The following is a 12,414-nucleotide window of genomic DNA, read 5'->3' as shown; positions in this document are numbered from 1 at the left end:
CAGCTCTAATAATTCAGGCTCTACATGAAGGGCATGCATTAGTGTTAGGTGACCCCTAGGGGGTGAAACCCTCCCTGTCGGATGATACTTAGACCCCAGAGACTGTCAGAAACCAGGAAGATAACATTTCTGTTCATGGCTCTATATCTTGGATAAATCAATCTCTCTCTCTCCCTCTTCCTCTTCCTCTCCCTCTTCCTCTCTCTCTCTCTCTCTCTCTCTCTCTCTCTCTCTCTCACACACACACACACACACACACACAAACATGCATAGGCACAGAACTGTAGGCAGAATGGAGTCCGATATCAAAACTGTATGTGGGCTAGCCAGTCATCTTATCATGTAGGCTACTCTTCCTTCAGGGCACACTACAGTATTTAGAAGTAAATTTGAATGATGAAATATTGGGCTTCATGGCTTAGTTTCGACAGTTCCACCATTGTCTTGCTTGGGGCTTTTTTTTTTTTTTCCATATATGAGGGGCGGGGCCTCCTGTCTGCCAGGTAAATAAATGCTTGCCCACTGACCTACTTTCCCAGCTCTTCTTTTACTTTGTTGTTGTTGTTTACATTTTGAGCCATGGTCTCAAGCATGGAACGAGACTGCAGGATTTACCTCCGTGTATTCCTTGTAGCTGCGGTTGATCTCAGACAGACTCTCCCGGGCAGCCTTGCTGGCAGGGGACGTCGCGAAGGCTTGCTTCATTTTGCTGGCACCATCTTGGAGACGCCGTTGGATACAATAGGCTTCATAGAGCTCGTCTACCTGCCAGAACCCAAACAGGAAACAGATAAATAGCCGTCCTGCTTGAGAGAAGCCCAATAAGCTGTTGTCATGCCCTTAAAGATACACTGGATTTCTGTTCTGGAGAAGCCGGGAACTGTTTGTTTGTTGTTTGTTTGTTTCAAAGCAGATTTTGCTTGAATCCTGTTTCCAAATTATACAAGTTGAAAAGGCCCATTCATGTCTTTGAGGCTACGACCGGGATTGTTTAAATTGGCTTAAGCAGCTGGCCTAGCACACGCCTATAATCCCAGCACTTGAGAGGAGGGTTGTGGGTTCCAGGCCATTGAGATCCTGCCTCAGAGGGTTGGGGGGGGGGTTGGGTAGAGAGGGGTTAAGGGGACAGAGAAGTGGGGACATACTTTGGGAAATGTGTAGGTCTGTGCTGGACTGTGGGGTTAGACAACGAGGACAGGAGTCCCCTACATGTGGATTAAGCATTGGAAAGGTTCTAATTTTACATCAAAGAGAAAATGGGTAGTATGCAAAACTATTATCACTTTAAGAGGCATTATCAATAGATGATACCTACAACTTTGGAGTCGGTATTTTATCTATGCATTTGTGCATGTGTCTGTGAGTGTGTGAGTGTATGTGAGTGTGAGTATGTGAATGTATGTGTTGAGTATGGGTGAGTGTGTGTGAGTATATGTGTGAGTGTATGAGACTGTGTGTGGGTGTGTGAGTGCCTGTGTAAATGTGAGTGTGTATGAGTGTGACTGTGTGTGAGTGAGTGTGTGTAGGGTGAGTGCCTGTGTGAATGTGAGTGTGTGTGTGTGTGTGTGTGTGTGTGTGTGTGCAGGAGCCAGAAGATGGCACTGGCTGTCTTTATCTATTACTCTCAATCTATTCCTTTGAGGCAGGAGGGGTTGCTCCCTGAACCGGTAGCTCAGATTTTCTGTAAGCAGAAGGCCAGCAAGCCTCACCCACCCTTTTGTCTTTGCCCCAAGTGGAGCTGGGTTACAAGCATTTTCGGAATACCCAGCCTGTGGCATGGGTGGTGGGATACAAACTCTGGTCCTCATGATTTGTAATTGTGTAGCAAGTACTCTTAACCACAGAACCATCCTCCTAAGCCTAGACTCGGCCTGTTCTTGTTCTGTTAAAGATGGCTTTCTTTTTAATCATGTGTCTAATGTGTCTGTCTATGTGCTGGGATGTGTACTTGAGTGCAGGTGCCCTTGGAAGCTAGAGGCAGCATCAGATCCCCTGGTGCTAGAGTTACATGTAGTTGGGAAGCGAGGGATGTGAATTCTTCAAGAATAGCATGTGCTTTTAACCACTGAGTCATCTCTCTAGCCCCAGGATTAAGCATTTTTAAAAAATTTTAAAAATGAGGTTATTTACAGAAAACAATTTTGAGAATGCATGGATCAAGAGTAGAGAAAATTCAGGTAAGTTGTTCACACTTGTAAGACTGAAGTCCAACCGTGCCAGTTAATCAGACTCCACGTTCTTGTTTCTCCCCATCTCTCTTCACCCTTCCCCTTCCTTCCTTAATTCCTCTCTTTCTTCTAGATTTTATTTATCTATATTTTATGTAACTAGGTGTTTTGCTTGCATGTATACCTGTGTACTACATACATGCCTGGTATTTATGGAAGCCAGAAGAAGGTGTCAGATCCCCCGGAACTGGAGTTACAATTGTTTGTGAGCCAGCCTGTCAGGGCTGGGAACTGAACCTGGGTCCGCAGCACGAGCAGCCAATGCTCTTAACTATGGTGCCATTTCTCCAGCCCCAAGGCTTTCATTTCTATGTTCAGTGGAGGTATCTAGTTAAAGCCACCCAGTACCCACGTTATACTCAGGGTGGGCACGCACTGGGCAGTAACTGAGAGCAGAAATACAGAAGCAGAGACAAGAGCAGCACGGGTTACCTTACTAATGTGAAACTCCAGGCGTCGCATGTATCTCTCAATCGTTTTAATTTGCTGGAATTAAAAGGAGAAGCTTGAAGAACGAGCAGCCATTCAGAGTGCGATTGATTAGGCTCCTGAGAGAACCTGCAGCAGCCTGCCTTCCACATAAGGCCCACAAGCACTTCCTGCTTTCCTTTTCCTTCTGCCTTGGCCACTATTTTAGAGGTGTCCTAATGTTAATTTGAAAAATATTTTTCAAAACACTGACTAGCCTGAGAGATGAGCTTGAACTAATTAATTATGGTCATCCCATGGTAAACACCAAGGTGGCCAGTCCATCTGATGTCTGGTGGAGCAGTATCATTCGGACGGTATCTAAATGTCTTCATATCCTGCATGTTCTAAACTGAGCTTCTGCACACTGAATTATACAGTTGACTCTAGAGCTGGGGTACGCTTTATAATTGTTATTTGTGCATTGTGACAGCTGTCCGTTTGGGCTCACAGATACAGCTGGTTATGCCATTCCTGTGAGTTATTAATATTGCAACATGCATTTGATTTACTTGGCCTTTAAAATATCTCTGTGGGGAATGCCATGATTCTGTTAGGCACTGAAATAAATAAAGCTATGTACATAGAATGGCATGGAGAGTGACGTTGTGTACAACTAAAAAGGAAGACTCAAAAATCTCCCTTCTAAAAGGCCTGGAGAAATTCTCTCAATAAGAATATATACTTTTCACAAAAAGGAAGAACTAGATATAACTGGAATCATTCCTTTCTACTTTTATATTTTTTGAGACATTATGATATATATATATATATATATATATATATATATATATATGGGGTCATTTTCCTGGCACATAACCAACTGTGGTATTTTCTAATCAGAGATGCCTCAGATTTGATGAAAAGGGCAGCAGCTACACGGCGAGGATCTCCAAATCTAAGGTCCAGACTCAGACACCAGAGCAAACCTACATCCTGGAGGCCTTGTTTCCCCCTCAGCTCTTTGGTTCTGCGGGCCCTGACGCTCATGGAAACCCCCTCCAATCACCCTTTATCAGGAATCTTACTGTCCCCCAAAGGGCCTCTACAAATGTTTAAACATCAGCTCCAGGCGCAGAGCTTCGTTTTTCAGTAGCACCCCAACAAAGAATGCTAGCCTACCTTGTCTAGGTCATACAGCACACCCTGAAATGAAAAGAAGGTTCCTTGGTTATGACACATCCTCCTTGGAGATATTGCCCACTTTAATAAATGACTCAGCTCCCATCTATACATTGCCTGAAGGAATCACCAGCCCCACTAAATTCTACTGGATTTTTGGCATTCACTTTTAATGAGTAAAACTCTGGGTTATTTGGGGTGCTCTCAGGAGCCAGCATCACATGGCCTCTGTGATTCTACAGTTGCACCCAGTTCTTGTTGGCCTCTTGGCAGCTTGAAGGGTTCATAAACAAAACCCAAAAAGCATTTTAGTTTACAGGTCAGTGAGATGAAAGGCAAACACATGCTAACCACAGCTGCCAGGTCTACGGATGCAGACTCGCCTGGGCTTTCCTGCTGCCTTGAAATGTTAAGGTGCAATAAGGAACACTGTGAAATGAACAAAATCAGTGCTCACAAACTCATCAGAAGAGAAGACATTAGCTATACAGCATGGGTTCTAAGGGGGCTCAATGGTGCTTTCACACTGGCCTCTTAGTGACCTTCCTCCCTCCCTTCCCTGCCTGCCTCCACTGACCGTGGTGGTTAACTTTCAGTCAGGTTGACTCAAGTCAGCCTCATCTGCAAAGAGGGACCGTCAATTAAGGGAATACCATTGATTGGCAGGTAGGCAAGTCTGTGGGGGTATATTCTTAACTAATGATTAATATGGGTGGGTCCTGTCCATTTTGGGTGGTACCGCTCCTGAACACATGGTCCCAAGGATGTAAGAAAGGAGGCTGAGCAAGCCACGGGGAGCAAGCCAGTAGGCAGTACTCCTCCTTGGCCTCAGCTAATGTTCCTGCCTTCAGGTTCCTGCCCCGACTTCCCCTCTATGATGGAGTACACAGCCTGTGAGCTGAAATAAACTTTTTTTTTTTTTTCTGTAAATTGCATTTGGCTGTGGTGTTTGCCACAGCAACAGAAAGCAAACGAGGACACTGGCCTACATTTACAAATGGAAGATAAAGCGCATGTTCTCCTTTCTGAATGTACTAAGGAGATGCTAGGAAAACGGCAACAGATCATTTTGTTATATTATGTAGAGTTTTCTTTTAAAGATGTAATTATGAATCTAAGTATATGAGTGTTCTTCTGCATGTATGGCTGGAAGCCAGAAGAAGGCTTCAGATCACGAGCTGCCAAGTGGGTGCAGGAATTGAACTCAGGACCTTTGGAAGTATTAAGAATTAAACATTTAAAAGAAAAACATCTTTTTCCTATTATTATTATTATTATTATTGTGTGTATGTGTGTTTATTTGTTTGTTTTTTGAGACAAGGCTTCCCTATATGAGGCTGGCTATCTTCCTGCCTCAGTCTCCCTCCTTCTGGGGTTCCAGATGTGAGCCGCCAGGCTCAGCAATTCTTCCTTCTAAAATACACACCAGGAGGCGATAGCTTTGCTCCTTGAATCTGTTTTCTTTAATGTTCCTGCCCCTTCTCCCCTCCAGTAAGTAAGGAGAGGAACTCCACACCCTCTACTCTGTGTTAACATCCTCATGACCAGAGAGGTACCTACCAGGCGAGAGTTTCTCTTCATATCTTTTAATTGAGCAGTCAATTTGTCCAGCTCCGTCTGGTGAAACTCCAGGTACTCACTGCAAAGGTAAGACATCCTAGTGAGCGCTCACTTCAGGAGCAATCTGGGCAGTCGCTGACTACTGGGGGTTAAGAATATCGATCACTGTCAGGTGGTGGCTCACACCTGTAAGCTCAGCTCAGCCCAGCCCTTGGGAGACTGAAGCAGGGCTATTATGCATTCTAGGCCAGCCTGGGCTTCATAGTAACTCTTGGGCTAACCTGGGTTCTAGAGTGAGACCCTGCCTCTCTCTTGAAAAAGAATCAAAACTTTGACTTGTGGTTCAGGAGCATTTTGAGAGTCTAGTAGCTGCATCTGAGCCTGTCTAGTTTGAAGAAAGGAAACAGAGGTAGCCAGAGTGCCCCTTCGAGGCTGAAAATCCAGAAGAGAAAAGTCCACGGGGAGGGAAGATAGACAGGACCTGGGTCACACAGTTTTGTCAAGTTAAACCTAGTAGTTACTGTAGGTGTCTTACCAAATGCTAGGCAAGTTTTCTTCAGGACAAACTGTCCTTAAAACACATTCAGGAAGGTTTCAGAACCCTTTACAAACTTTAAACAGCATGTATGTCTGTTTGAGGCAGATTGTATACTGAGTCACCCAGGTTGACTTTGAACTTTTGATGATCCTCCTGCCTTGGCCTCCTGAGCTCTAGGTAGAATTACAAGTGTGACCCACACCACGCCTGGCTCAGAACCGTTCTTTAGCCATCTCTATCTAATAGTTAGCTATTGTCTAAGTGAAGTCCGACAGTTCAGGGAGTTAGCTATAGACACAATACTGCATCAAGCCTACTTCAGGGTCACGATTCCATGAGCAAATACAACCTGTCTCCCATCTGTGAGACATAAAAAGCTGCCTCAATGATAGAGCAAGAAGGAAACACCCAGGAACGTGTGCTGGCACACTTTACTTCCCCCTGCAATCCCAGCGTCTGATAGATGGAGACGGGATCAGAACTGCAAGGTCTACATAGGGAGTTCAAGGCCAGCCTGAGCTCCATGCGATCCCGCCTCAAAAACCAACCAAAGAATAAAGCAGCAATGGCTCACATGGTCCTTTCAAAACGGATTTCCTATGACTGGTTTTTAGGAAGGTCATTTTAGGGAAGAAGACCTTTCCTAAAGGCACAGTTCTTACTCAAGCCCGTTCTTCAAGGCCCGGTAGACCTCCTCCACTCTCTTCGGCTGAGGCTCCTTGGGAGTGTTGTTATTTTTGTGTCCAAGATTATGCATTTTCTTCAGCTTGGCCTGAGGCTTCTTGAGAGCCGAGGCATTTTCAATGAAGGAGTTACACCTAACGACAGAGATGAGAAAGGAAACTGTGAGCCTCAGGCATCAAAAGACCCACTGGAGAGATGACTTTAAACCATCTTGCCTTCATCCCAGTGCCTGGAGGAATGAGACGTGGCCTTGAATAGCACAGAACTGAACAGAGCCACATTTTGTTTCTTGACATTTGTTTGCTTGCTGAAAGCTGTGCAGAGCACAAGCTCTACCCTGCAGGCATAGCCTGGCTTGCAGTGTATGCCTTTTGAGGATGCTCTCGTGGTCTAGCTCATAGAGAGCCAGGGATAAATGGTTCCAGGTGGAAACAAGAAACAGGTAGGAGTTATATCCAACCAAAGGAAAAGAAAAGTCATTGCATAAATTCAGATACAAATGTATGTCTTGCTAGGATATGAGTGATACCTTTTGGGTAAAGTGCCCAAAGCCCCGCAAATAGCTAACTTTCTAGGGCATTAAAGTAAAGCACGGAGCTTAGAGTTAGAGCTGTCCTTGAAGTCTTAGTTATCTTATTTTACTTTAGTTATTTTTGTGTGTCAGGGTCTGCTAGTGCATGTGTGTACTCATGCGTCTGGAGGTGACTTTTGGGTATCGTCCTTTGTCACTCTTCACACTTATTTATTTATTTATTTATTTATTTATTTATTTATTTATTTATTTATTTAAGACAGAGTCTCTCTCTGAGTCTGGAGCTCCCCTTGGAAAGGGAGAACCTCATCCGTGAGGGCGACTTCTCATGCATGTCACCCATTCACTCTCTGACCTTCCTTGGTTTTATGAGAGGAGGTTCCAGGGAAACTAGAGCCTAATTTCCCAACCCCCACCCACATGATATCAGCTCTCCAGAGGCAGTCTGTGAGGCACAGTCTTCACCCACTGCATAATTTCATACCAATCCAGTCTCTGAAACAGGAGGGTAAAGGAAAGTGTGCTTTAAAGGGAGTGAGACAGGAAGGAGTCTGCAACTAACTGTGGTGCCTATTAGCATAACCAAGCATGCTGGCCTCCAGACCTCCTCAGATCAGAATCCTGGCTGGATTCACAGGGCTCCTAAGCCTAAACTTCTGCACTGCTGGGCTTCCCTTCCCCTAGCCTCTACATAACCTATATAACCCTGCCGCTTCAGACATGTGCTCTCTTGGTCCTCTTTTTGCACCCCCCCCTCTCTCAGCGCCCTTTCTTACTCCCCCCACTCCCCACCCCATTTCATGGCTTGGTTCACTCTGCTGGCCATGTTCAGTGTATTATTTTCTCTCCTGGCTCTGGACTCTTCCAGATGCCTTGGCTGTACTGCTGATCTCTCCCTCACATCTACATTAAAAACCTTCCCCTCAACCACAGCTTGGAGTGACCACATACTCAATAGTGAGGGCGTAGCCTCTCATAACAGCTAGGATAAGCTAGCCAGATGTGTATGCATACTTGTGTACATGTATGTGTGTGTGTTTATGTATGTATGTATGTATGTATGTGTGTGTGTGTGTGTGTGTATATATATATATATCATCCTAAATGCTCAGATATCTTTACACAAGGAATTGTAAATGATAGGAAAGATCACACTTAATATGGATGTGTTATCCTTTCCATGAAGACATTAGCTGTCACACACATGCACATCAGCAAGACACACACAGTCCCTTTCTGCTGCATCCCAGGAGGAGCACCCAGCACTTGCCTGGACCGCCTTTCCTGCAGCCCACTGAAACCTGCGAAGGACTGGCTCCGGATGATGCCATTGGGCCCGCCAGGAGAGAAGGACTGGGATCCCACCAGCATGATTTCTGGGAGTCTGGTTGGCAGTCCTGTAGACAGAGGGAAAATCATGGTGACTGTCAGGCTTGTCAATATTCAGGGGCGTGACAAGGTGAAATGTCTCACAAGACCCTGGCCATGAACTGCTTCTGAGATGTTCCTAAAAGGATACTCATCCATTTAGACCACAATAAATACAAACACAAAATTGCTGCCACTTAGGTTTCCTTTGGAGTCGGGGGCATGCATGTTTATATGAAGCACATATGTTTACATGTGTGTGGGCGTGTATGTATAGGCATGTAGACACTCAAGGGTGACTGTGGGAATCTTCCAAGATTGTGTTCATTTTCCTCTTTGTCTTTCAGATGAATGTAGAAATTGACTATATGGCTAGTGTACTTAGCCATCTTGCTTCAAGGATCCCACTTCTAACTTCCCAGTGCTGGGGTTATAGGCCAGATGCTCTGCCAGGCAGCTGCTATGCCTGCCCAGCATTTACGTGGGTTCTGGTGACTGACACTTTATCCGCAAGCCTGCATTGCAAGTGTTTTATCCACTGAGCTGTTCTGTATCTCCCAAGCCCAATGTATATTTCCTTTAATAGTTCTTTTCCTTCCTTCCTTCCTTCCTTCCTTCCTTCCTTCCTTCCTTCCTTCCTCCCTCCCTCCCTCCCTCCCTCCCTCCCTCCCTCCCTCGCTCCCTCCCTCCCTCCCTTCTTTCCTCTTCTCCCCTCCCTCTTCTTTCTTAGGCTCAATCAAGGTTTACTAAAGATGAGAACTTGTGTGATGGTTCAGTCCATTCAATGACAACAGCACTGCACAAATGAGCCACCATCAAAGTTTCAGATAGTTCGACCTGAAATTCAAAACATACTCAGGCCTGCAGATAGGATTTTTTCATGTGTAAGGCTGAAAATACGAGGGTTTTTTAAAAGATGAACTTATTTAAACTCTTCCCCCTTTCTCTCCTTATCTTGATAGGTAAGGTTGTGTCACTGCATTGTCTGGGAAAATAAGAAAGGACAGAAGGAGAGCCCACAAAAGAAATGATAATCAGGGTTAGGTGAGAACACAAGAGAGGTAGGAGGCCCACGAGGGCTCCTTTTGATCTCTTCTTCAGTTCTCTGTTTGGCTTTGTGAAGATTCCCTGTGACAGACCAAGATGCCGTGTCAAGTGCAACTTCAGCTGGATAGAAGCCCAAGGTTAGTCCCCCAAGGGACTGCCCTAGAACTGTGAGGTAACCCTACCCACTGTCAAGCAGACAGCCTCAAAGCATGCACCATTGTCTCAGTGGGTGATGTCATCCCAGGCAGGGGCTGAGCTCACAGGATAGGAGAATGTCCACATTGAAACCTCAAAAGGCAGACACACACACACCAATTAGTGTGTTTGGGAATTGTCACCCACTGTTCTTTAAGGACCCTAGGAGAAAGAGAGAACAGCTAAGTCCTCAGAGGGCAGACTCCTCTCCACACTGTCACAGGAGTTTAAGTCTCTACACTCCTGGGAGAAATGTGCCTTATTCCCGGGGACAAGGTGCTCACATGCAAGGAGGTCAATCTGGGGGCAGGCAGCAGTAGGCTGGCTTCTCCATGGGATGGGACAAAAACCTTATAGCTGCCAAAGACAGAGGGATTCTCTCGAATTTTAAATATAATGGGCTAGAACTATGTAAAGTTTGGGTTTAAAAGAAACAAGCAAAACACACAATTTCATCATACGTAAATCCTAGTACATGGAGCAAAGGTGCCAGGCTCGTCCAAGTGTGAGCCCAACCTCTGTGCAGCAAGTTCTAGGCTAGCCAGGACTGCATGGTGAGACCCTGCCTACAATTCCAACTGCTAAGGCAGGAGAATTGCTATGAGTTCAAAGTCACCCTGGGTGGCTTAGTGAGTTCTAGGCCAGTCTGGTCTACATAGTAAGATTCCCTCTCAAAACACCCACACCAAAACAAAACAAAAATACATACATACATACATACATACATACATACATACATACATAATTTCTAGAAACTCTGAGACACTTAATTATTTTAAATAGTGTAATGGCTATTCCTGGTTGTCAACTTGACTATATTTGGAATGAACTACAATCCAGAATTGGAGGGCTCACCTGTGATCTAGATATATTTTTTTAAAGATTTATTTATTTATTTATTTATTTATTTATTCATTCTATGTAAGTACACTGTGTCTGTCTTTAGACACTCCAGAAGAGGGTGTCAGATCTCCTTACGGATGGTTGTGAGCCATCATATGGTGCTGGGATTTGAACTCGGGACCTTTGGAAGAGCAGTCGATGTTCTTACCCACTGATCCATCTCATGAGCCCCATGATATAGATCTTAAGTGGGGAAGACACAAGTTTCTGACCTGGATCTTGGCATGGAGATCTTGAGGCACAGTGGCCATGAAAAGATTATGACCAGGCAAGGAGTACATGCCTTTAATCCCAGGAGACCGAGGCAAGGAGATCTCTGAGTTCAAGGTCAGCCTGCGACAAAACAAGTCCTAGATCCAGGTGTGGTGGCATACACCTTTCATCTGGGCCACACATTCTGCTGGAGGCCTGCATAAGGATATTGGAAGAAGAAAGATTTGCTTTTCTTCGAAACTTGCACTTACTTGCCAGCACATCTGTAGGAATCTACTTCCTCAGAAGACCAGCTGAAACAAGTAGCCTCGTGGGACTGAGCAACTACTAGATTCCTAGACTTCTCATTCATAGCTGACCATTGTTGGGGAGTTGGACTCCAGACTGTAAGTCATCATAATAAAGTCCCTCAATACATAAAGACATTCCGTATATTCTGTGAACCCTAATACAAATAGCTTTAATGTTTGTTTGTTTGTTTGTTTGTCGGACTGTGCACAGAAATGAGGTGGTTCCTGGTTACTCCATATCAGCCCCAAGGCTCACAAAAAACCCAGTTCTTGAATCTCTCAACAAATTCTTGCAATTGCTCTTCATTGCCCTTAGGTGTCTATCTACATTTCAGTGAGGACATAGTCCTTGGGCTCACGGTGACAGCTCTGTGCAGCATGATGTCACCTGCAAGCTTGCAAGAGTCGTCAGGAAGACACCATGGCCCATGTTCTGACTTCACTTCATCGGGTTTTGCTTGTTTGTTTTCCTTTGGTACTAGGCATTGAACCCAGGGCCCCACATGCAAGTCAGGGGCTCTACCCAGTACTGTATGCAATAATTTGACAAACACTCATCTGAATAAGTTTCAACTTGATAAATCTTTTAAATTTTATGTTACTTTATGTCTTTTTGTCAGAAGAGAGAGCCAGATCCCCTGGAACTGGAGTTCAGATGGTTGTAAGCTGCCTTATGAATGCTGGGAATTGAACCCAGGCCCTCTGGAAGAGCAACCAGTGCCCCAAGTTGACAATCTTATTGTGTCTCATCTGTAAATTGTTCAACAGGTCTAATGAAGCAGTCATTTGATTAAAAACAAACAAACACTAAAGCTACTTAAAAGTGTCCCAGAGTTTCTAGAAATTATAGTTATGTACGTATGTATGCATGTATTTTCAGGTTTTTTTAGTGTGAGTGTCTTGAGAGGGAATCTTACTATGTAGACCAGACTGGCCTAGAACTCACTAAGCCACCCAGGGTGACTTTGAACTCATAGCAATTCCCCTGCCTTAGCAATTGGAATTGTTGGCAGGGTCTCACCATACAGTCCTGGCTGGTCTAGAACTTGCTGCGCAAAGAAAGTTGGGCTCACACCTGGATGAACCTGGCACCATTGCTCCCTGTGCTAGGATTTAAGTATGATGAAACTGTATGTTTTACTTTTTTTCTTTTAAACCCAAAGATTTTTTCACTCTTACTCTTTGCATCAGTAAATTAAGCTGCAGTCACCTGGCTTTAAGCCGCAGGCATTCTAGGATAATTAATACAGGCAATGACCTGTTTAT

At 44.7% G+C, this 12,414-nt stretch overlaps 1 protein-coding gene across 15 annotated transcripts in view; it reads right to left on the bottom strand.

The window, feature by feature from the left end:
• The window catches only part of Ripor2 (RHO family interacting cell polarization regulator 2), a 232,283-nt gene that overhangs the window by 55,318 nt on the left and 164,551 nt on the right, over positions 1 to 12,414 (bottom strand). For 14 of the 15 annotated variants that reach the window (XM_006516594.4, XM_006516595.4, XM_006516587.4 and 11 more), the window contains 6 exons: positions 8,403 to 8,529; positions 6,579 to 6,734; positions 5,379 to 5,457; positions 3,819 to 3,842; positions 2,661 to 2,714; positions 616 to 765 (listed from right to left, as the gene is read on the bottom strand). In XM_006516594.4, coding sequence (XP_006516657.1) covers positions 616 to 765; positions 2,661 to 2,714; positions 3,819 to 3,842; positions 5,379 to 5,457; positions 6,579 to 6,734; positions 8,403 to 8,529 — 590 coding nt within the window. The remainder of the gene's footprint in view (positions 1 to 615; positions 766 to 2,660; positions 2,715 to 3,818; positions 3,843 to 5,378; positions 5,458 to 6,578; positions 6,735 to 8,402; positions 8,530 to 12,414) is intronic. The other variant, XM_006516589.4, reaches the window with a different exon arrangement.

The sequence above is a fragment of the Mus musculus genome, chromosome 13, assembly GCF_000001635.26.
Source record: "Mus musculus strain C57BL/6J chromosome 13, GRCm38.p6 C57BL/6J".
Taxonomy (NCBI): Eukaryota; Metazoa; Chordata; class Mammalia; order Rodentia; family Muridae; genus Mus; species Mus musculus.
This window is presented reverse-complemented; position numbering and strand designations above follow the sequence as displayed.